The 24,034-nt window shown below is 38.6% G+C and overlaps 1 protein-coding gene across 1 annotated transcript; it reads left to right on the top strand.

The window, feature by feature from the left end:
• Positions 1-1,206: 1,206 nt before the first annotated feature.
• DENND6A (DENN domain containing 6A) lies at positions 1,207-22,652 on the top strand (the record flags this gene model as incomplete). The annotated part of the gene is made up of 20 exons (XM_084214194.1): positions 1,207-1,386; positions 4,028-4,066; positions 4,171-4,213; positions 6,895-7,007; positions 7,987-8,067; positions 8,425-8,530; positions 9,616-9,695; positions 11,119-11,181; positions 11,810-11,865; positions 12,204-12,326; positions 12,503-12,598; positions 14,594-14,688; positions 16,388-16,453; positions 16,545-16,609; positions 17,254-17,343; positions 18,038-18,091; positions 18,173-18,282; positions 18,835-18,937; positions 20,354-20,428; positions 20,903-22,652. The coding sequence occupies 20 exons, from the start codon at positions 1,207-1,209 to the stop codon at positions 21,032-21,034; spliced, it is 1,770 nt and encodes a 589-aa protein (XP_084070320.1). The 3' UTR covers positions 21,035-22,652.
• Between the last annotated feature and the right edge of the window lie 1,382 nt (positions 22,653-24,034).

Below are 24,034 nucleotides of genomic sequence, written 5' to 3'. Positions count from 1 at the left end.
TATCTCAGTCTGTATCTAACATTCACTTTGCTACTCATGGTTTAGATAACTGAAGGCCGCTGTATCTCAAGTTATTACCATGATAATTTTGTCTGAGTTATATGTTTGTTCATCTTTTGTCTAGAAAATTACTCCAATGATCAAAGCATACTTTAATTTCTAGCTGTTTGCTTTTGATAGGTAAACAAATGTTGTTAATGGGCCTTAAGGAAACAGTGCATCTAAGGAGTCCTACATTTTCTTTTAAGTATGTATAGATGTATTATCTTGGTTTTAATATTTGCAACTCCTGTTCTGGAGAAAAAATGGTATGTAGTGCCAGAAAGCAGCTCATCTACACCTACTGCTGCTGAAGCTGTTCTAGTAGCAGTCAACCAAAAGTCTAGTGTAATTAATTAAATTAAAAGAGGTCAGGAGTTTGGGAGAAGGTGAATGCATATTTTTATTTTTCTTTTTTTCCTTTTTTGTTAAATAAAGTAGCTATTTAGCACTTTTAACTCTATGAAATGTTTCATAATGAAATATAAATAGCTGTTGGACTGTGCCAAAAGAATATTTGAAAGCTCTTACATTATTAAAGAGCTTGAGCTTTGGCTAAGGCAATAAAAGAGGGTTTAAGAGATTTGGATGCTTTTTTTATTATCATCCCGGTTTCCTGCGAGGGTGAAGCTGTCCAGCCGTCAGCCAGAGGGGTATTTCCATCTCCCTCCCGTGCCGTGCTCAGCGGTGCATGGCTCACGATGGAGACGCTCCTGTTAATTACTCGGCGGCCACGGCGGCTCCCAGCAGGTGCTGTCACTGGCCTGTCAAAGAGCAAAGAAAGCTGATTGATCCGTTGCCTGCAGAGCTGCCCTCGCGAGCGCCCCGCTAAGCACCGGTGGGGCGGGCTCCCCGGGGCCCGGTGCGGTGTCCGCAGCCCCGAGAGAGGAGCCGCTTTCCCCGCCCGCCCAGCTCCGCCCGCCCGGTGCCCGCCTGGAGGGGCCGGGCCGGGCCGGGCCGGGCCGAGCGCCCCACAGCCCTTCCCTGGCGGGCCGCGCGGGGGCGCTCCCTCCCTACGGCCCCCACCACCCCCCCCTGGTCCCCGCAGGAATGGTTTGGCCTCCCCTCCGTGTCCGCTTGGCCCCTCCCACTCCGAGCGGCTCCGGTGGGAGCGGGCGGGGCGACGCGAGTCACCTGACTCCGCGCGGCGGGGCCGGGGTCGGGGCCATGTCGCGGCGGGAGCGGGGCCCGGAGCCGGGGCCGGGCGGTGCCGAGGTGGCTGCGGAGGATGCGGAGCCGGAGAGTCCCGACCAGTGCCTGTCGCTGCTGCCCTGGGACCGCTTCTCAGCCTGGCTGCACTGCGTGTGCGTAGTGGGCTTCGACCTGGAGCTGGGCCAGGCCGTGGAGGTACGTGCGGCGGCGGGCGGGGGGCACCGCTCGCCCTGCGGGCTGCGGCGGGGCCCCGCCGGAATCGGGCGCTTCCTCTGGCCCCGGTGTTGCACAGAGGCGGGGGAAGCTCGGCCGTGCTTGAGGAAGCGTGGTTGTACAGAGCCCCGGAGCGGCGAGCGGGGCAACCCTCCGGTGAACCGGCTCGGCTGTCCCGGGTGAAGCTGGTGGTTTTCGGGCAGCCCTTCTCAAGGTGCTGCTTGCGCTGGCAGTGGGCGCTTTTAAATGGTTTGCATCGCGTCCCGCGATTTGTATGAAGTACATCGTCGGCTTTCTTTGCGTACGAATAGTGCTGATTTCTGTGGCATCTAGATGTTAAAAAATGTGATAATAAGGAGAACGTGAGTGATCTTCATCATTATCAGCGTTCTCCAGGTCGCTGAGGTGTGCGAGAAGGTTCTCTACGGGTTTGAAGCGTTTTCCTTCCGCACAAGCTGGATGCCGGCCCCTGGCAGAGTCACAGCTACGGCTGCCACTCCCGGCTGTGCCCTCTGCAACAGGCAGGGAAGCTGTGGCACAGTTTGGGGACGGCTGTGGCACCGCTTCGGGAGGGCAGGGACAGCTGTGGCACTTCTTCGGGAGGGCAGGGACAGCTGTGGCACCGCTTCGGCAGGGCAGGGACAGCTGTGGCACCGCTTGGGGAGGGCACGGGCAGGGACAGCTGCGGCTCTGTTTGGGAGGGCACGGGGAGCTCATAGTGCTGGGAAATGGAGAGAAGAATTACTGTTTGGATCAGTTTCACATCCTATTTCACCCTGTCCACCATGTGACAGTGCAGCAAACTCTTGGTCTGCAGGGAAAGTGTCTTTTTCTTTCTCTTTCTCTTGCCTTAAAGGGGTGCCAGCGTAAATGCATGGCAGACTGGCCTAAAATTCAACCAGGCTGTTACAGTATGTAAAATACATAACTGTTGGCCACAAAGAAATGCAGATAAAACCAGGATACTGTGTTAATTATCTGAGTTCTCTTCCCTTGATGTTATAGGGCGGTGTTAACAACAAAAACAAACGTTTCTGTATAACCTGTGACTTGGGCAGCTGTTGTGCTCAGTGGCTGGAGGAAGCACAGCCTCTGTCCTGGCTGGGACATCTCAATTGACAGTCACATTAATTTCACCGGATGCATAAAATGAGACTTAAAATGTTGACAGATCTAAGGCCTGTTTTATGGTTTCTGGTTTTTTGGTTTTTTTTTTTTCCCAGGAAGAATAATTAGCTTCAGTTTATGTAGGAATTCTGGGAAGAAACACCTGCTAGTGAGGAGAACGAGTATGAATTCAAGTCTGTATGCCAGTCTTCTGAATAAATGTGGATAATTCAGCATCATTCAGCTTCAGAAAGTTACTTTCAATGTGCAGCTGTTTAGCATAAGATAGCAAAGGAAAGTATTAAGAGTTGGAAAAGAGGCAGTGATAGGTTTACTATGCAGAATGCAGGTGTTCCACAGGTGTCTGCTTTCAGCTTCTGTTGTGCTAATCATGTCTTATACATCATTTGATAGGAGGCTGAGGGGGAAGAATGCACTGGAGATTTTATGGCTGGAAGACAGAAAGGTGCTTACTCAGAGATCAGCCAGTGGGTGTATCTGTTGTTTTCTATAGAGTAGGATAGTGTTGTGTTTCCAGGAAATAAATGTACTTACATTTAGCAGAACAAGATTAAATGGGATGTTAGCTGTATGGTAAGATGAGGACTGCATGAAGCTACTGTTCCTGCATTGAACTTCTGCTCTTCAACTGGGTCCTATCTTTGGAAGCCCTGAAACCTTCTTTGAAACATAATCCTGAAATTTATGTCAAATTTCCTCTGCTTATAAGCTAGCCAAGCATTTCAGGAGTTTTGGAGCAGGTTCTGGGTTGTTTTGAGGGCCTTTCTAGGTGAAATTTAGGTGTCAGAGGTTTGTCCTCTTTCCTGTGTATTCTATTCCCACCTGCTTGCATAATCACTGTTTTTGTACATCCTTTCTTTTCTGAAATAATTGTGGTTCCGCATCTTAGTTGTGTTGCATCATTTTTGATTTCTCTGTTATGCAAGCTTACTATGTGATCTGTTTGCTTTTCTGTAAGCACAAAAAGCCATGATTTTAAGTTTACTCCTTGAGCTTCCACAGTTGTCATTAGGGACTAGTGTTCATCCTCCAAGAGCTGGTAATAATATAGATCATGTTTTGTGGTTGAATTTTGGTTTTTCCAGCCTAACCTTTGATTGCAACAGATTTCAGACAATGTGTATTTGCTTTAAATGTAATCATCTACTGCATTTTGCATGTACAAGTTAAATCTGAAAGATGTAACGTTGCTCTCCTTTGAGACCTTTTGCACCAAAAATCTCAACTACTCAGAATATACACTCTGAATATACCTTTTAAAATGAATGTGTGTGGTCTCTAACTGGCATCCAAAATACCTTGTGAAGATGGGTGATCAAGAGAGCTTAAAAGCATATGAAGATAAGAACTGAGACATAGTCTTAATAGCTTACAATTGAAAATGTCCTACAGCTGGAATGGTGTTCGAGTGTTGTACTGTTAAAATATTTGATGGAAACTTATTGCTTATACCCAGCTTATTTTCAAATAAAATAATACTGTTTTTTTCCTGTAGGTGATATATCCTCCACATTCCAAACTCACAGATAAAGAGGTAAGTCATAGTTGCTACATATAATTTGGTTTTAGCTTAGGAAATATAAATATATTATATCTCAGGAAATATAACAGCTGTCTTTTCTTTTCCCTACCCTTTAGAAAACCAATATTTGCTATTTGTCTTTTCCAGATTCTAATTCGGGTAAGTGCTTTCTTCACTCTGTAGTCTGTTGTTGTACTAAACTGTGTTAAAAAGAATTTGACAGGATGTGTTCTGGGCTTTAGATCAAATACGTATTTATATATCTTAATTAACGTTGCAATACAGAAATGTTGCAGCTAAGGTTAAATATAAAACTGCAACTGTCTGCATTGCAGTATGGTCTGAGGATTCTTCTCTGGTTTATGTAAGTGTGTAAGACCTTCCAGATGACATTTGTGCAGACATTTCAGAATACTTGGCAAGTAAAGAATGAACATCTTAATCTTGCTCTTTAAACAAAATAATAGGGTTGTCGCTGTAGAGAGGAGAGTAGGCATGGAATTTGAAGGATTTAATAAATCAAATGGAAGTATATGGAACCCTCTTCTCATAAAGGACTAAATGTATATTTTCTAAGTTCATAACAGTGAAACTGACCTTGAAATTCAAAAGCATTTAGAAAGAACAGTTGTGAAAGGAAAACCTCAGCTATCTTCTCCATTCTTGCTGTGCCTGTAGCTGTGTGTGGTCCTGCTTGGTAAATTATTCTCGAATCTAAACTTCTGCTCTTCTGCTGCCAAGGAGAAATTGGGACATGGGGCTGATGGGTTGGACCACCTGCAGAAAGAAATTACAGAAGTTCAGATGCTTCCTTTCACATTTATTGCTATACAGAAGTCAAAACTTGAAGGAGCAGCATTGTGCCTGTAACTGCAGTGACTCTGTGCTTTTGGATGTTCTGCAGTATGACAGCTTGGATAGGTGGTGATGCAGATGTGTACTTTAGTGTGTGTGAGCTCTCTCTTATGTAATTTTACAAAGTATTTTGGCTAGTTTTTCTCCTTTGTCTAAATGTCACTAAAATTAAGGTATTTTCTCTGTTCTTGCTATTCTGTATGCAAATAGAGGGACAGCTTTTTTCTGTTACTGAAATGGGAGTTAACTGTATCTTCTAATTACTCTCACTGTTAATGGTGATAAGTATCTTTAGTCTTTAAAAGGTATCTTGAAGGTACAAAATCACATGTTAGGAGCAAAGGTTGCTTTCTTAAAAATTTTTCATGTATTTTTTCAAATAAGAGTGTAGTATTCTACTTCAGGCAGAATAGGTATATGTGAGGAGGTTTTATTTTCAGCAGGAAAAAATTCCACTTTTTTGTTTTTTATGATGTCCCTATTAAGAACCGTTGGCTCTTGATCATTCTTGGTAGGCTTAAGTTTCAAATGATGTAGAGGGAATAACCTGTGTAAAACCTGCCTTCCAAAAGGCTGGAAGTGTATCCTGTCTGTTAGGATTTATTTTTTCATCATAGGCCTTAGCATAAAAAGAAAAGCTTTATGTAATAGAGCAGTGAAGGAAGTTACTAGCTTGCAGCTAAATTTGAGGTCAGCCCATCCCAGGTTTTCATGGCTCAAAGGGTTAATTCAACTTTTTTCTCTTAATACTACAAAGAGATACTATGCCAGTACTTGTGTTTGGGAATTTAGAGGAGAAAATTGATTTAATGAACCACTAGATCACAACACTTGTGGTTTTAAGCTGAGTTTTGCATTACAGTTATAACAGTTTTAAAACAATGCTTTACCTTCTCTGCATGGATAATTGAAAAAAGAATAGACGTTTACCTGTATTCTCTGCAAGAGCTTGTTAAATAAGAAGACATCATATTCTGAATGCTATTTCAACATAGTAATGATTAAGGGTAATTTAGGTCTTCTGTGTGTAGGTTTTCATAATAGTTCGTGAGGATTTTTTTCCTTTGGATGAAAGGAAGGAGCTTTGAAAAGTTGAAGCAAATATGTAGTGCTGTGGTATTGGCATGTGCTGTGGTTTTTCTTATCATTGCATCCTTGCTGAGCACTTGTTACCTGTTTGAATGGAATGGTCCCATCTCACCATGTTTTGCTACTTTTGGTTTTGTCTTGGTGCATGGAGGGTTTCTGACTGCAGCTTCAAGGGGTTCTGAGGCTCACACCTGGGTGCTGTCACTGTTACTCTGCACAGCCAGTGCATCTGGCTCAGGGGTTGGGCTGTCTGTGCTTGTTGCAGCAGAATGGGTGTGACTGAAAGAGAAGATGAAATGGAACTTTAAAGTCTGGTGAGACAGTTCCGAAGAGAATTAGTTACATTTTTCTCTAAGAAATTCATTTTGATAGAAATGAAGGAAAACTTTGCTCCTTGGGGATATTACTGGGAAGTCCTACTCAATTTCACTCAGTTTTCAGCAATTAACTTTGCAGCTTTCAAAATGATGAATCCTAGACCTGTCTGTGGAGTTACAGATCAGCATAATGCACTCCTACAGCGTGACTTCTGTATGAACTGTATGGTGTCAAAAAAAGAGGCAGAGTGCAGCCATGTAGCAGAGCAATGATCAAACCTATACAAGCATGCCAGTGAAATGGGTAATGACAGTAGGAGAAGAGCCATTTGACCTGTTTGAGGACATGATAGTCACGGTGAGGCAGTGACTTTTTTTCCTTGTTGCAGACACTATATTTACTGTTGGCAAAGATGCCAAATTTACCACTTAAAAAATTATAAATATATTAATGTTCACAAGGGCAATGCAAGATAAATGAACCAAAACTCTGATACCTCTTTGGCTGTAAGTAAGTGCTCATGTTAAACAAGGCTCAAACTGAGAATACTGTCTGTCATTTATCTCTTCCCTGTGTAGGTTGTCTTGGGGACACTCAATTTTGTTTTAGATTCCGACGGTCTCCTGGAAGGAAAGTCTCATTGTGTTGTTTTCTGGACCAATTGGATAGAGATCTACCAGTTTACTTAAAGGTTGGAAATGAGAAAAAATGAAGTTAAATTTCTTTTGGGTAATGGTAATTTGTGGGTCTTCACCTTTAAATATGACGTTTGAAAAGAAAACTCTCTGAACTGGATGTCCTGAATGTCAAAACTCATGTTTGTTGTAGCATGTCATAATAATAATAATAATTCGTTTCATTAACTATTCTTTGTTTTATTAGTGTGGATTTTGGATTACAAGGAATTAAATTGAAGCCCAGATGTATTTCATTATTGACTAGGAACCTGTAGATCAAATAGTAAGAGCCATTACTGTTGTGGAGATATAACGTGCTTTATAACTTAAACAATTCCAAGCAACTTGGGCTGTCTCAGTTTCCACCCTTCACTTTTTGAAGCTGGAGCAGTTACCTAAAAGTGGTAGTGGCCAAAGTTGTTCTCATCATGTCCATAGGGAATAGTGAGGCCTCTGGGAGCCTGATTCTCAAACCCAATTCAGTTCTGTTTATGGGGCTAATACTTGAATTCCTGTTTGTGGGAAGGACAAAGCTGATGTCTTGTATTAGAAGTGTGACAGCCAACTTCCTTAATATTCCAAGAATCTTTTGTAAAACTTGTATTACATTGGAAGACTAGGTTTTATCTCTTCAAGTCAGGGCTTTAAGGTTTTTAACTGCTAAAATCTTTTTAGTGCTATTTTGCAGAATTCTAAAAGTTGATTTATTCCTCAAGAAATTATTTTGGTTTTTGGTTTCACAGTGTGTCAGGAGAATGTAGATATAAAAATAGTAAAGCCAGAAAGCACAGCTGTTTCCCCATGATGATGTTTTCTCTTTGAAGTACTTACTAAAAAAGATAATGCTAATAAACACAGTAATCCTTCTAGTTTATTGTATCTAATCAACTCTGGAGCTCACAGGGGAATAGGCTTTTAAACTGTATGTAGAATGCTTCAAAAAGGAGGGCAGTAACAGGTGGTTGTGTTGAATTCTTGCCTTTTTTTTTGCAGAAAGACTCAGCATATTACTATGGCTATGTGTATTTCAGACAAGTTCGAGACAAATCATTAAAAAGAGGCTATTTCCAGAAGGTAATTTCAGTTCTTTTAGGAAAATATTGAGAAATTATTTTTCAGTGACTGCAGAGGAACAGGAAAACTGTCTTGCTCTCTAACTAAATTAGTTGCTAATTTATACTAAATTGCTTTAATTTTACATCAGCTATGCTATGTTCCAGCTCTGCTGTCAGAACAGATGGTTTTGCGTCTGTGTTTAAAAATGAAAAGTTGGGAAGTTTTGGGAGTTGTTTGCAGTTTGCCAGTGGTCAGATGTGTGGTTGGCTTGCATGTGTGAGAGAAGTCCCACTTGGTGCTGTCTGAGGGTAAGAGGTGCAGTAGAACTGAGGGCAAGTGCTGACTGAAAATCTGTTTTGTTACTCTTTATTCCAGTCACTGGTCCTCATCAGCAAGCTGCCTTATGTCCATCTCTTTCGTTCCATGCTTAAGCAAATAGCACCAGAATATTTTGAAAAAAATGAAGCTTTCCTGGAAGCAGGTAGTGGTCTATAATGTTGAACTCTTACACTGTCACATACTTCTGGAGAAATAAACAGCACTGTCGTGTTCTGGTTTGTGGTTTTGTCTTCTTGCAGAGTAGAGGGTTGAAATCTTAGCAAACTAGCTTCACTTCTAGATCATTGAACAGAGCTAATAAATTCTGGATCTTCCCTGGGAGAGCTGGAGGTCCCTCCTGAAACACATCTAGGGTTGTGTGTCTTTCAGGACCAGCTGTTGAGCACAAGGAGCTGATGGCAATCCTTACTTTGCACTTTTCACCACCCAAGTCCTTTTGGGCAGTCTGACAGCTTTTGCTAAGCAGTTGTACAAATGTCATCTTGCTTGAGGTTTGGTTTTGTGTGCATGTGATTTGTTTGTTTTTTGACCAAGTGGAAAAAGTGACAGAGCAGCGCTGGTAACAGGTGCCTCAGTCTCACTGCAGAGCTGAAAGAGCTAAAGACAAATAGAGAAGTTATTTGCTCTTTGCCTGGAAGAACTCTGTTTTGTGTACTGTGCCTGCCCCATACAACTTTCATGTTTTTGTGTTTTCACTGAGCAATTTGTGTAAACCATGAAAGAATTACATTTTTTAATCACCTGTTTTCTTGAGAAGTTGTATTATGAGCAAAATAAGCTCTGCAGAAACTATGAGAATTCTGTATTATATTCATAATGGTTTACAAGAAAATGCTGGAAAACTTTCTAGCCAAACTACAAACCAGCTTTTCCTTAACTGCTGGTGTTTATTGGTTCTGCAGTGGCCAATATACATAAATGGAGGTCTTCTTTTCAAATTTTTTTAGTAAGTACTTTCATGGCTTCTCAGATAACATTTCTTCAACTTTAAGTCTTACTGCTACAAAAAAATGGAAGACCAGAGAACACTCTTTTCTTGAAATGAAAGTCTTTATAGTTCTAATGGAATAATACATAATGTCTAAAAGGCTCTAAAGCTTTAGTGTGATTGAGAGACAAGTAGAACTGCTGTGGATCATTAGCACTAATTTCAAGTTGCAGTGTGCCCAAAGGTGACTCTGTGATCATGGTTTACAGCTTACAGAAACTCTGGTATTTTTTTTTCAGTTTGTAGTGACATTGATCGTTGGCCACCACCAGTTCCAGGGAAAGTTCTGCAGTTGCCTCTTATGGGTCTTATAATGAAGGTAAGGACTCCTGCACTTGTTCTGTTCTGAGGGTGTTTTCCCCACCTTTCACTGTACAGTTCCTCGCTGCCTTGTGCCTTGTTTTCATTGTCCTGTTTTTCCAAACAGGAGTAGATGTTTACAGCACTCAGAGTGAAGGTCTGGGAGATCTTGATTAAGTGCTTTAATTGAGGGGAGGAGGGGAGGACCTTTTATAGTGCTTAGGTTAATATTTAATTTTAGTAGTTACTAAAAAGTGATGTTTCAATACAACTACTAGTTGCAGTGTCTGTATTATCCCTCTGGAATTTGCATTCTAGGAGACTTCAGTGCTAATTATGTTTGTCAAATCAAACATAAAGTAGCACTTGAAAATACTGAGAGTTAAATTCTAGTCAAGGAAATTAAATATATTAATGAAAATCATTCTCCTTCCTGAAAGTTGACAAGTAAAAATTGTTTTTGTCCCGCACACCAGAAATAATTGCTTGTGCTGTTTATATTTTTTAATGGCAATGAAATATGTGTGAAGAAAGCTATTAAAGAAGTTGTATCTAGGGTGTAGTGAAGAACTGTTGAGTTTAAACAGTGGTTAAGAACTGGGCCTCTGGGAGTTGTATTAATTTCATAATCCATATGAAGTGCAGTTAAATGGATTTGATGAAGTCAGAGCTTACAGCCAGAAGTACCTTCTCAGCAGATACTCCCAAGTTTTTGGAAAGATGTGTGCATCACCAGGGAGAGAAAAGTTTGTGAAGCTATACTAAAAGCAGAAATTTAATAGAATGGTTCGGGATGCTGGCTGATGAGGAATGTCAGATATGTCTTCTTTGAGTATTGCCTGCATTTATCTCATCAATAATTCTTACCCATGAGAATTGCAATTGCATTCCTAAACTGAGTAAAGCCATAATTACTGTCCAGTGATATTGTCCCTGGTTTTTATACTGCTTGGACACTTTTAAGTGCTGTGTGTAAATGACATCCATTTGTGCATACCAGCTTCCACTATGATTAAATTTGTAATACTCAAGACATACAGATGGAAACTGTGAGGCAGAAAAGCATACTTACGTTCAGACTATTTGGATTCTTGCCAGAACATCTTGATGGTTTAGGAGAGAATTTTTTCTAAAAGTAATTCTGTACCATCTTAAACCCCCAAGACCTTATTTCAGGTCATTCTTTCCAAAATTTAGAGGTATTTTTATTGAAATTACAGTAACAATTTTGACTTACTTTACCAATAGTCTCTTTTTAAATGGGAGTATTATTTTCATATTCTATTAGTCAATTTGCTACTGGAAATTCTGTAGGTGGAAGTTCTGTAGAGTAAATAAGCGTCATGCTGTAGTACATCCTCTCAAAGTATTACAGATTTTCTCTAAGTCAGCATTTTAAGTGTCAATACAAAGGAAAATAAATCTTTCTTTTTCTTTCCAAGTTGCGGATTCCAACATATCGTGACAAGCCTGGAACAACACCGATAGTACAGAATATGCACCAGGTAGTGATTAGATACTGATATTGTATATAGCCCCAGACAAAGCTAGAGATCTGCTTTCATTCTTTAAACATGTTAGGGTAGCAAATCATCATATACTATGATAATAATGAAATCCACAATCTTTGAAACTTTGAATGGAGTAGTCCAGATTTGGATTCTTCATAGAAAGGATATTCTAACCCAATAACCCTGAGCAGGGAGAGATATCCAGGTCCTGGAAGAAGATAGTTGGCTGACAAAATTACTAACCTGAACATCCTTTTAAAGTTTGGATAGCTTGGGTTTTTTTGAGGATGGATACAAAATTAAAAGTCTTTAGCCATAGAAGATGTTTATAAAACCAATCTGTCTGTGTCGTCATGTGCAGTTGCTTGAAACAGCTTCAGTATTTTATATATTTTCTGGACTGAAAGCCACATGCCTGTTAATGGGGGGGGGGTGTGTCTTGGGAGATGTCTTGCTCATAGAACACAAAGGCAGTTGTGGAGATAACGTACTATATACTGTAGCAGTACATAAATAATTAGACTATATCCTGTCTACTGTCTGTAAGCATTTAAGGGAAACCATTTCATTTAATACCTAGGTGTTCTGATGACTAAAAACCAAGCATTGCGATGTCTTTTAGGCAGATGCTCAGATCTCCATGGCTTTACCGACTGTTCATGAAGTAGATCTTTTCAGGTAGGAGCTTGGACTGATTAATTCCTAGCTGTGAACTCCCACATATTTCTGATTTATGGCAGTTCCTTAACATATCTTGTGGCTTGTAAGCTAACATTTATAGTGTTGGTTTTATTTTTTTTTTCTGTAAAGTTTGCTAAAACACAGTTTCAGCAATATACAGGCTGAAACAGCAATAAATAAGCAAGTTCATTAAATGTTCCATTTTGCAAAAGTACTTTGTTTTTCAAAATACTATTAAAATACCACCACAAACTTTTTCTTTATGCCTTTATTAACCAGAAGAAATATGTATTTTATGATGTCAAATGTATTAAAATACCTCAATCTGGTTTTAGGTGTTTCTGTCCAGTGTTCTTCCATATTCAGATGCTTTGGGAGCTGGTGCTGCTGGGAGAACCACTTGTTGTGATGGCACCATCACCAGCAGAATCTTCAGAAACTGTGTTAGCCCTTGTTAGGTAAATGTAGTAGAGCTTTCTAACTATGGCTGAGGGAGTTGGTGTAAGATTCCAGCTGAGTGGACCTTCATTGATATGAGTGTGATAAAGCATTACAAATTTTAGATTTGCTTATGTCTTTCATGAAAGTTTGCACTGAGTACATAAATCAAGCTCATCCTTCTTGTACTTTGCAGCTGTATTTCACCACTGAAGTACTGCAGTGATTTCAGGCCGTACTTCACCATCCATGACAGTGAATTCAAAGAATACACAACTCGCACACAAGCCCCGTAAGTAAATCAAACTCTCTGGAGATGATGTTGCTCAAAGCTACTCATAACCATAAATTTGTATTAAAATACTGCTTAACTATTCTGGATTTCTATAATTAGAGAATTAAGTTTAGACTCCCTTTTTGGAGCCATTATCGTGCAGAGTGCAGCAATTGGCTGATGTAAGTTTTTATTCCAGTTAGAGAAGACCAAGAAGTTACAAAACAATGCCATAATTAAACCAGGCTTGAGTTTCATTGGATACTTCTCTATAGAATAAGTCAAACTCCAAGTATGAACCCAAGAAAAGTTCTTGCTTTTTCATAAGGGTTTGTCTGTGCAACACCAGCTCCAGAGTAGCTCCTTGGATAATTCTGCTGTAAGTGTTTTAATTTTTTATTAACTGCTAACTTGTCCATACAGCTGTGTTGTAAAGCTAAGTCCTAGTTGAGACAATTTAAAAATTAAATACCTCTTCACTAAATTTATTAGATTATTAATGTACATAAGTCAGATTTTTTTTTTAAGACTTTGAATGTCCAAAACTAGTGATGTTTGAAACTGCTTTAAAGACACATTTTTCTCCCTTTATTTTTTTTTAATTCTGCTGGTATTTTGAGAGCATACGCCTCCAGTATTTCTTAATGTATGTTATTTAAATGCAGCTTGATTTTGGAATGGAGTGCATTTGTTAGATTCAGTGATCTTTTAATAGATAAATTTCTTCTAATGTCAGAACAGGCAGAGGTTGTTGATTTGGATTTTTTGTTTGCTTTGTTGTTTTTTTACTGTAGTGTTCCTCTCAATGGGTGTATTGCCAGAGATGGAGCAGTGGAGAAACACATAAACATTGGCCATATGTTTTAGATTTTGTTCCATGGGAATGGTTATGCAGTATGTAATTTAATTTCTAAAAATAATTCCAGGAAGAATTTGGTTAAACTTTAGTAACCCATGTTTTGAAATTCCATCCACTCTTCTGTAGCAAAATAAAAAGGTTGGTCACTACAGGGATTAGTATTTTAAATAGAGCTGAAATTGCCCTGACTTTCTTATGGAAAACAAAAAGTTGGAAAGATTTGAGGTAGGTTTTTAAATCCATGGCTCTAAGAAGGTGAAAAATCCAAATGATGCTAATTCTGTGTATTGTATTATCTTAATAATAGAGTGGAGCAGGGAAACTTCTAGGTAGTGTACAGAAAGTGTTAAAATTTGGGATTTCTAAGACCAGTCTAACAAAATGATGATAAACTATTTTTAAGATGCCAGTTTCAGTGAAACTTACAGATTACAGCGTCCTAGCTGATGTTTCACTGTAAAATGGATGGCAACCACTCTATTGAAAAACATGTTCATATCTCATCCCATCAGTGCTATAAATCCCAAATTTTGCAGGCCTGTGCTGCAGCACTGTGCTCTTACTGCCCCTCGTTCCCTGTGTGTGCCCCTGTGCACCCCCCAAGCCAGGTTCCAAGCACAGAGCAGGCAGAAAAATCTGGCAGTATGAGCTGGGGCTCAGTGCTCTTCAAGTGCTTGTGCTGCATCACTTGATAACTGCTGCTTAAAGCAAGTGGGATATTAAGTGTCTCATTTTCTTAATGACATGCACATTCAAGTACTGAGAGTTTGTTATCATCAAACCTTGAAAAGTAGCAATTTGTCTTTCAAATATGGGTCAGATTCCTGCTCATAAAAAAAAAAAACCAAAACAAAAACAAAAAACCAACACATCACCTAATAACATATAATGTGCTGTTCTCACCACTGCAAGTGGGCAGAATTTAGCCAAGTCTAAGCAGATGATGTCATTTTTACTCTATTCAGCAATTGTTATTGTTTGTACTTTAAGATTTTCTAAAACATTGAAACTTTGTGCTCTACGTGCAATTTAAAATGTAACTCTTAAATACCAAACGAAAATAATTTCAAGTTAAGAATTTAAGTTGACCTGTTTTGTTTGTTAAGGCTGAAGCTCTTGCTGTCATATTTTAAACATTGTCATTACTTTTCTAGGCCATCTGTCATTCTAGGGGTGACAAATCCCTTTTTTGCTAAAACACTTCAGCACTGGCCTCACATTATCCGAATTGGAGATATCAAACTTCCAGGTAAAATAAAAACATTTTCCACAGTCCTGTGCCAAGGGATCTAACTGTGTGCTTATATATTTACAAACATGTGTAATTATGTTCCATTTATTTAATTTAATGCTAACTGAATTTTCATGGATGTAAATCTGTCAAGTAAAATTAGAATTTTGACTTCTCTATGTCCTTTCAAATCTAGTATCTTAAATGCAAAAGATAGTTATACTCATTAGTAATAATGTTCTACCTTTCACAGAATCCTGAATTTGTATCTCTACCAATAAGGTATTAAAATGAGACATAATATATTACTGATGTTAATTTTAGTGTGAGTAGAATATAATAAATCAGTCACAGCCAGCACAGAATATGAGACCCTTGTCTCATTCAAGCTATATTTGAATGTTACAGTAATCTAAAAAGTTGTTGACAATATTTTGATAATATATTTGTAGTCTGGCAATATGCCAGTAATTATTAATTGCTCAGTCTGGATGATTTCCTTATGTCATTGAGTAGAGTTTTCATGTAATGTTTGAATAGCATGTCCATTGCCACCTCTCTAATTATTGTATGAATTTCCTGAATGTTGCTGTTTGCTGCTGCGGGTTCACTACACTGTTCTGACAGTGGGAATGCACAAATATGCAATTAAGATAAAACACCATAAAATTAATTTTTGTAGAAGAAGTTAATTTTAACTTCTGAGTACACTGAATTAATTAAGGATTGCGTACTGTGTTCAATATAATTAGGCAAGGTTTTGCTTAACTTTAAAATACCATGTCTGTCTATGGTCAGAACACCTGTGGGGGCTTAGGGTAGTGTGGGCAAGAGTTACTTTGCTGCTGTGTGACTAATGTTTGGAAAGTAGAATCTTAATTAAACTCTGCAAATCCATTTAAACAGGTGGCGTTCAAATCTGATAGACAGTTTCAAGTATGAAATTCTAGTTTTGATGTAGCTATGGGAAATGCTTAGTCAGGAAGTTCTAGAGATGTATCTGTCAGACCTGTCTTTAAAAATTTATATTTTATTTCTTTAGGGACAAAGAGGGGTTCCAATTATGTTTTGTTGGTTTTTTTTCCCTTCGTTTTCCCCCCACTCTGCAGTTCCAAGAGCAATTTACCTGTTACTGTTTCTAAAATCGAGTATCCAAATGGATTTAGGAAGAAGGTTCTGATGAGGCTGCAAGACTGTGAACAGGGTTTAGGGTCTTCTGGTTGGAGCAGGATAAACTGGGAAAACAAAAGCCCTTAGTATGGCCCATGACAAAGGAGACTTAAATTCATTTTCTTACAACACTTAATCTGTGGCTTCTATTTTATTGTCTTCTATACAAATTTTAGTTATACCAAGGTACCAAAGGGGAACAAGGGAAAATAGAATAAAAATATGAAATTAAGAAAATAATTATTCTCTGCTACATAGCTGCATGTTAATTTGCTGCTTGAATTCAGAAGGTCATCCTTTGGCTGGTTTTGTTTGTGGGGCTTTTTTGGTTCACTTTTTGCTTGTTTGGGTTTTTGTTGGTTTTCAGGTTTGTTTTTTTTTTTTCTTTACAACAGGGAACATTTATATGAAATGAAAAGTCTATTTGCTGTTATTCATGTGTTTGCTGCGTGTTTCTGGATGTATACTTGGATTCTTGTCAATATTTCTAATGTTTCTTACAAGATTAGATAGTCTTAAAGTAAGGTGGCTTTATGTGTTTTGGCAGGTGAAGTTCCAAAGCAGGTAAAAGTGAAAAAACTGAAGAACCTAAAAACTTTGGACTCCAAACCTGGTAATAACTTCAGATTTAAATTGCCAGTGTTTTCATTTTAAAAGGTGTACCTTGTTTCTCCTGTGGCTATATGCTGCTTTTTTTCCTTTAGGTGTTTATACCTCTTACAAGCCATACTTGAACAAAGATGAAGAAATCGTTAAGCAGTTGCAAAAGGTAATGGTGTAGATCACTTCTTAATGGCAACTGGTTTATGTATTTTGTGTACTGTAGCACAGTGGTTTCATATAAGGCTGCACTTAGTGTAATTGAAATGAAAATGGATTCTGCTTCCTTTGCCCCAGTTCATAACAAAATAGATGTATACACACCCTCATTGTAGAAGGGCTGCTGCTTTGTTAGCAGCTTCTGTAACTATATGAATGGTGGACCTCAGTAAGTTAGTTTACTAATTTAGAGAATTAAAGGTATTTTATCTGTTCATCTGTTGAGGTTTTCTGTCTTCTGCCACCCCCACTCTGGTCTCTTTGGTCTAAAAGTCTCACACGTGAGGTGTGTAAGAATCAGAGCTTCCAGATTTTAACTGATTTGCAAACACGTCTTTATAGAAACATTTCTTTCCTTGAGTTTCTTTACATGAAAATAAAAAAATCAGTAATTGCAAAGACAAATGTCTATACGAAAGAAGTTGATGCTATTGCTTTCCTTCCCTGGTTCAGGGTAGGAAGTGCTGTGTGTGGGCATATGGCAAATGAATACAGATTCATAATAAATATTCATAAAAAGTAAACCCACCACAACTACCTCCATACTTTGGAGTAACAGACTGACTGTGATTTGTTGTTTTGGGTTTTTTTAAGGGAGTACAACAGAAGCGTCCTACAGAAGCCCAGAGCGTGATACTTCGGCGGTATTTCTTGGAACTGACGGAAAGTTTCATTATTCCTTTAGTGAGTTCTTAGAGTAATGAGGTTTTTACATGAGTAATAAGGAGTAGTTTTTCTGGAGTTAGGCTAAGTCCAGTAGCTCTCCAGTGTAGCCCTGGAATCAAGCCTGGGTCCAGCACAAGGCACAGCTGCCTCCTGCTGTCACACCTGACACCTGGCTGTGGCCCAACTCCCTGTGCCTTGGACACCTTGGCTTTTGCCGTGCCTGTGCCAAGCCTTGCTAGAGCAGAGATGGCCACAGCTCAGTCTTCTGTGGGTTAATTCTAACTCCAATGTTTGGGTAAGGGACTAAGAAAATCTCTTCCAAACACTTGATACAAAGCATGGTTTGGAATCACCCACAATACAGGGTGGACTGTCCATTTTCTGTGGACAGTTTCCAAAGAAAGAGAGATTGTTTACCTGTGGCTACCACTCAGGATATATATATTCTATGTGTGCATTTGCTTCTTGACCTTCTTTGCCTCGTGTCCTTCTTGAACTTCTTGAACTGGCTCAAAGTTCTGGAGTTGGAAAATACAGTCTATATAAGATAAGCTCCTTCTTGTTTTCTCATGTGGTAGATACGCACAGCCCCACCCTGTACTAACACTGGGAAGAGAAAATGCTGTGGTCACAAGCAATAAGTAAACACACATGTGGACTGTGTGTCTTTAATGCTGGTTATGCAAACAACCTTTCCTTTTCCTTTTTCCAGGAACGTTACGTGGCAAGCCTAATGCCTTTGCAGAAATGCATATCGCCCTGGAAGGTGAGGAAGTATAATTTGAATGAGCTGGATATTGATAATTAGAGAAATTAAGGTCTGCTAATTTTTATTTTCTGTCTGTAGAGTCCACCACAGCTGAGGCAGTTTAGCCAAGATGACTTCATGAAGACATTGGAAAAAGCAGGACCACAGCTCACCTCAGGTTTAAAGGGAGATTGGATAGGACTTTACAGGTAGTTTCTTTCATCAGCATAAAAAAAAATATAAATCAAAACAGATCAGTAATATTAATGCTATTTTTTCCTGAGGAAACTTACAATCAGGATTGATTTGATTAATACTTTCTTTTAGAATATATGCTTTAATAGAAATTGATAGGGCTAAGCATACTTTACTTGCTTAAATCTCTTTTTTGCTAACATTACAGGTTTCTGTTATTTGTGGTTTTATTTCTGGTTCTAGCTCGATTCCTCCTTCCAATCAAACACAAAGATAAAAATTAGGCTGTTTCAAACTGAGCCTTGATCTCTTTTTTTTTTCCCTAAAATTCCCTAATCTTTACTGTGTTTCAGACACATGTTCTTTATGTTCTTTTCTCAATCCTTGTCTTAATTACTGGAATTAATGTTAATCTATACTTTAGAATATTACATCTTTTTGAAAGTATATAGAGAAAGGGTTCTAATATCTTACTCAATCTCAAATATAATTACATCTGATGTGGAAAACACTGCTAGCACATTGTACTTAAATATAAAATGTATTTTCCTTTGGTGTTTTACCAGGCATTTTTTGAAATCACCAAACTTTGATGGTTGGTTTAGGAGCCGGCAGAAAGAAATGACACAGAAGTTAGAGGCCCTTCATTTAGAAGCACTCTGTAACGAGGTTAGAAAAATGTGTGCTTATGATTATATTTATTATCTTGTAATAAAAATACATTCTCCCACAAGTCCTCTTTACTCCTGTTTTCATAGGCTGAACGTGACATTGTTGACAGTTTTATGAATCCTGATCTAGCAAAACATGGTTTTCTTAAACAAGTACAAGCTAGAACTAACCTAGCAAGAGAACAATATGAAATACAGTTCACTTGTCATAACAACTGTCATCCTTTGTAACACCTACTTTGAGGTTGGTTGTGTATTTTAAAATAAAGTACACACACCCACCCTCAAAACTCTGACTTGACAATATTACTCTGTTCAGCTTCCGTCCTTGGAATCCGTGGCAACGTATTTTCAGTTACAATAGTTTGTAGCTTTAAAGGTAAAAATTCAGTGAATTTGACATTCTAATTGACAGCTAACTGGATATATTTAGTAAATAAGCCTACAACTGATGCATAGTAATGGAAACCTTAGAAGTGAAGTCTGTTTATATGTAAAATATTGCCACATAACTATTCTGATGTTGTGAGATCCATTACTTAATTAAGAAGCTGAAGTGGGTATCAATATAATTTGAGTTGGAACAACTGATAGAGAAAGGAATTGCCAGAGGAGATGTTGTACAGCCAGAGAGGGAATAAGAAGAACAAAAATAAAGTAAGCAACACTACAGCTTTAAAACAAACAAAATTGTTCTATTTCTCAAAAGCCATTTATTTTTATCCCTTGCCTTGTGAATTCCCAAACACTAAAAATGTAGCAAATCCAAACAGATTATTCAAATAGAGCAGACCAAATAATTTGCAGGTCAGTTATACAAATTATACTCTATCCAACTGAATTGGACATTAATTTAATCAAAGAATAGGAAATAGGAAATTACTGATTTTACTCCTTTCTTGTTTTTTCTTTTGACCCGCAAAATAAATGTTTCTTTGTACATGAACAAATGTAAGGGGGTAGGGGAGCAGAACTTCCATAAGAAAATTCACTTGATTGTATCTTAGTAGTTATCAACTGTGATCTTTAATGCCCTAGAAACAGTAAGTACTGCCCTGAACTACTTTAATACTTCATTGTGCTGGCAGTTCTGATTTGGTAATCATTCACTGCCATTTGGCATTGTAGATGCTCTTTCTCAAACTGAGCCTGTTTGGCAGGATTTTTTCCCCCCTTTAATTTATTTGTATTGTGTTTGTGTGCAAGTTTGCTGTTGTGTGAAGTACTGAACAAACATGCAAATAAAGCAGATTTTTAGTTCACAGTAAAGACAGTGCATGAGTAAAATGAGGTTAGCAAATGGCATAGGAATAAGGAGAATACCTATTCTGAACATTAGATATAGATCAAGACCTCTTTTGAAAATTACATATGTAGCCATAAATAATTCAGTTACTGTTTTTTTTTATTTTAGAACTTGGTTTTCTGGAGTCAGAAGCATACTGAGGTAGAAACGGTGGATCTTGTCTTAAAGTTAAAAAATAAACTGGTAAGTAACTGAATTGAACATGACTTAGCTACATAGAAGCATTATATAGTTGGTTTTGTAAGTACATAAATGAAAATATTCATCATTACCTAGGTAGTTTAAAGATTCAGTCATTGATTCAGGCTTTAAAAACAAAAACAGTCAATTTCACCCATGCCTGAAAAGTTACTTGGCTTCCCAATATCATCTGGCTATACTGGAAGCATTGTATTGCTGGGGGCTTTTTTAGTTGGAATTCTGTGACTGAGCTGAATCCTCAGGGAAGAAGAAAACCAAATTTTGTTGTTATTTCTGAAAGTCCAAAACAGTGTTCTCACTGTTGTATGGTTGCTGAGGAAACCTGCCGTTGTCCAAATTTCTACTCAGTCAGCAAATGAGGAATTCATTTTCCAGATTTTCTAATACATGACTTTGATATTTCTTAAGGTAACCTTGCATTTTTAGTACAAATCTTGTTTTCTGGTACCTTTGCAGTTGCAGGCTGACAGAGAACATCTTCCTGTGAAAGCTGACACGCTGAAAAAGCTGCAGACACACATCAATGATATTATACTGGCACTGCCAGATGACTTACAGGACATCTTGCTCAAAACTGGCACAACATGATTTCTACTGGGCATTTTTGGTGCCAAAATCCAGAAGGCAAGTAGTCTTTCAGAAGACAGTGGCTTACCAAGTTTGGAACACAGCTCTAAACCAGTACATTAACACTACAAATGGACTGTACTAATAGTATAGCCCACTATATAATTCTCACTGTTTTTTCCACTCAATGCAACTAAAGGGATTTTTATGTCTAATACTATTTGAAATAAGTGCTCTTAAGAATAATCTGTGGGCATATGAAGCTGGGCCACAGTATAGGACTACAGTGCAGTGCTGGCATTGCAGAATGTTTTCCAATTGGTGCTGCTATACCCAGTCCTTCTCAGGGGTAGGCAATATTGAACCTGTACTGTCCTGTTGATGTAGTATCTGATTTTTTTTTTTTTGTTTTGTTTTTTACTTTTAGTTTTTAGCTAGTGGTAAGTCCAACTGACATATTGGTGATTTGGCCAGAATGCCTTAAAATTGAGGTATTTTACTGGTAAATCACAGCTTTTAAAACTGTTTCGGGAGCAACTGAAATGATCAGATCCATTCTTAACTTTGTGTATTTCTCCTTCTTACCATCTTTCCAAAACGATACTGATTTAGCATCTTTAAAGAAGAGAAGGCAGCTGACAAAAATTTCCTGAAAGGAAGTCTCTTCCACTCAGTGTCAGTTATCACGGTGCTCTTATGTGCCTTAAAGTAATTATATACTATTTTGTGGTTTTAAACTGCTGACATTCAGGATTTCAACTGGATCACTCATGTAAATGTAAGCATGCAGTGTTCATCACAGGAAATGAACACTGGTGTTCTAATAGGAATTCTAAAATGGGTAATTTGGTAGAGTTAGCTGATACACAGTTTGTTTCAGTTGGAGATCATACCAGTCAGCTTCTGTTAAAAATGTTAACTTTATTATTTTTGGCTTACCCAGTCATGTGTGAGGAGATGATGAGGCTGGAGGGAGAAAATGTTGGCTTCAGCTGAAAAAAGCCTCTGGACAGGTCAGACTGGCAAAAAAAGATTCTAGCATGAAATTATTCTCATGTCTGCATACAGCAGACATGCATAAAGACTACCTTCCTCTTGCATATTCAGCAACAAGAATGGGATGTTTTATCTTCTTGAACAAGTTTCAGTGGTATATAAAGAACTCAGCTGCTCCACATGCAGTGTTGTACTTTGACCAGTTTCAAGTAGAGCAAACATAATGCTATAGTGCACACACAGCATATACTTTTATATGTCAAGTGGATCACAGTTATTAAGAAAACCAACTCTGCTTTTAAGTGCTTGGATAGAATTTTTTAAATCTTATGACATAATCCTGCTATAAGAACATGCTTTTGTATAACAAATATTTCATACCATCTTTATAAAAATGTCTTATTTAGATATAAAGTGTCACTACAGTATTTTTATGAAATTAAGGTATTTTAATACTGTTATGTTTTGTATACAATTACTCACGACCAAAAGTTTAATGTATCTATTATGTTACATAAATTATACCACTTCAGCATTAATTGCTAATTTGCAATTTTTTTTTTTGCACACCCTGTGAAAAGCATTTCTAATCCAGAAATTAAGTGGCCATTCATACCCTAAATTATCTTAACTATTTAATCTGTAGCACTGTGTTGTTTCTTGGAACCATGTCAACTGGTAACAACTATAACTAGCACACGACTGCAAATACGTATTTTTTTAAACAAAAATAAAGAGTTTGATTTTTATTTTTCTTTCCCTTTGGAAGTTATGTGACTTAGATGATGGGTGTGTTTGGTTTGCTTGGTTTTTCCCCCCTCCCCTGTGTAAGCAAAGCTGTTCAGCTTGCAAAAACTGCTGCTTGATGAAGCTGTACCCCTGAGCTGACCAGAAATGTGATGGAGTGATGTTGTAGTTTGATTATGCATCATGTTTGGAATGAGACAGAGCTGCAGGATCCTCAGCAAAGCAAATGGCAGGGCCTGGATTCTAAAGCACGTGTTTGTTAGATTGTACTCAAAGAACTGAAATAGTGAAAGGTATCTAGGAACAACCCAGATACACCAAGAATAGGCCAGCTTGGAGATCCAGAAAGTAACTGTCCTCAAGCACAGGGAAGCTTCACTTTCCTAGCCCAAAAAAGAAGTGTAAATACTGAGTGCTCTGAACAGAAGCTGGGTGAGTATTGGAAACCTAGAACTGGACTCCTTAGATTACAGCTTCCTAATCATTTTCATGGTTGGTCAGGATCATATTAACATCTTGGGCATGAACTAGATATAAAGTATGATTGATTTCTTTGATAAAAATATAACTTTCCATCTTAATTTACACCAGGTTTTGGGTTCAGAAGAACATAATTTAGAATTAGAATAAGGTTTTCAACATGATACCTAAGAGCAGTTGTGGATGCCCCATCCCTGGAAGTGTGGGTTGGACAGGGCACTGAGTACCTTGTCTAGTGGAAGGTCCTTGTCCATGGCAGGGGACTGGGTGGAATAAGATGATCCAACCCTTCTAACCCAAACCATTTTTTGATTCTATGAAAAGAACAGCCTCAATTATCTGGCTTAGTGGCCAGATGTTAGGATCTGGTTCAGGACTATTGTAATAAAGATCATTAAGGATTTCTATAGTGAAGGATAAATAAATACCTTCTGTTCATAGAACATTGCCCCTGGCTTGGCTCAGTTTCGCTCTGCCCTTACGCCCGTGTCGGGCGCTCCCTGCCCGTGAGCCGAGAGTGCTTTGGTGCCACGCTTTCGCCGTGCTGCAGCTCGGGGCGGGTCAGGGCGGGGTCCTGCTGGGACCGGGAAGCCTAATAATTACTGTAGTAATGGATATATATACACACACAATTAATAATAGGATAGTAATATGTCACAGTGCTGCCGTTTGTTTCGGTTTGGTTTCTAGAGTTTGGGGGGAGGATGTTTTTGGTTTTCTCTTTATTAAATGACCATGTCTCTATGAGGGTGCTTTTGGAGCCTCTCCGAGGATCGGTTTCACCCTGCGTGCCGGGAG

Source organism: Fringilla coelebs (assembly GCF_963513975.1).
Source record: "Fringilla coelebs genome assembly, chromosome: 13".
Lineage (NCBI taxonomy): Eukaryota > Metazoa > Chordata > Aves > Passeriformes > Fringillidae > Fringilla > Fringilla coelebs.
The sequence above is the reverse complement of the archived record's forward strand: the minus strand, read 5'-3'. Positions and strand labels throughout refer to the sequence as shown.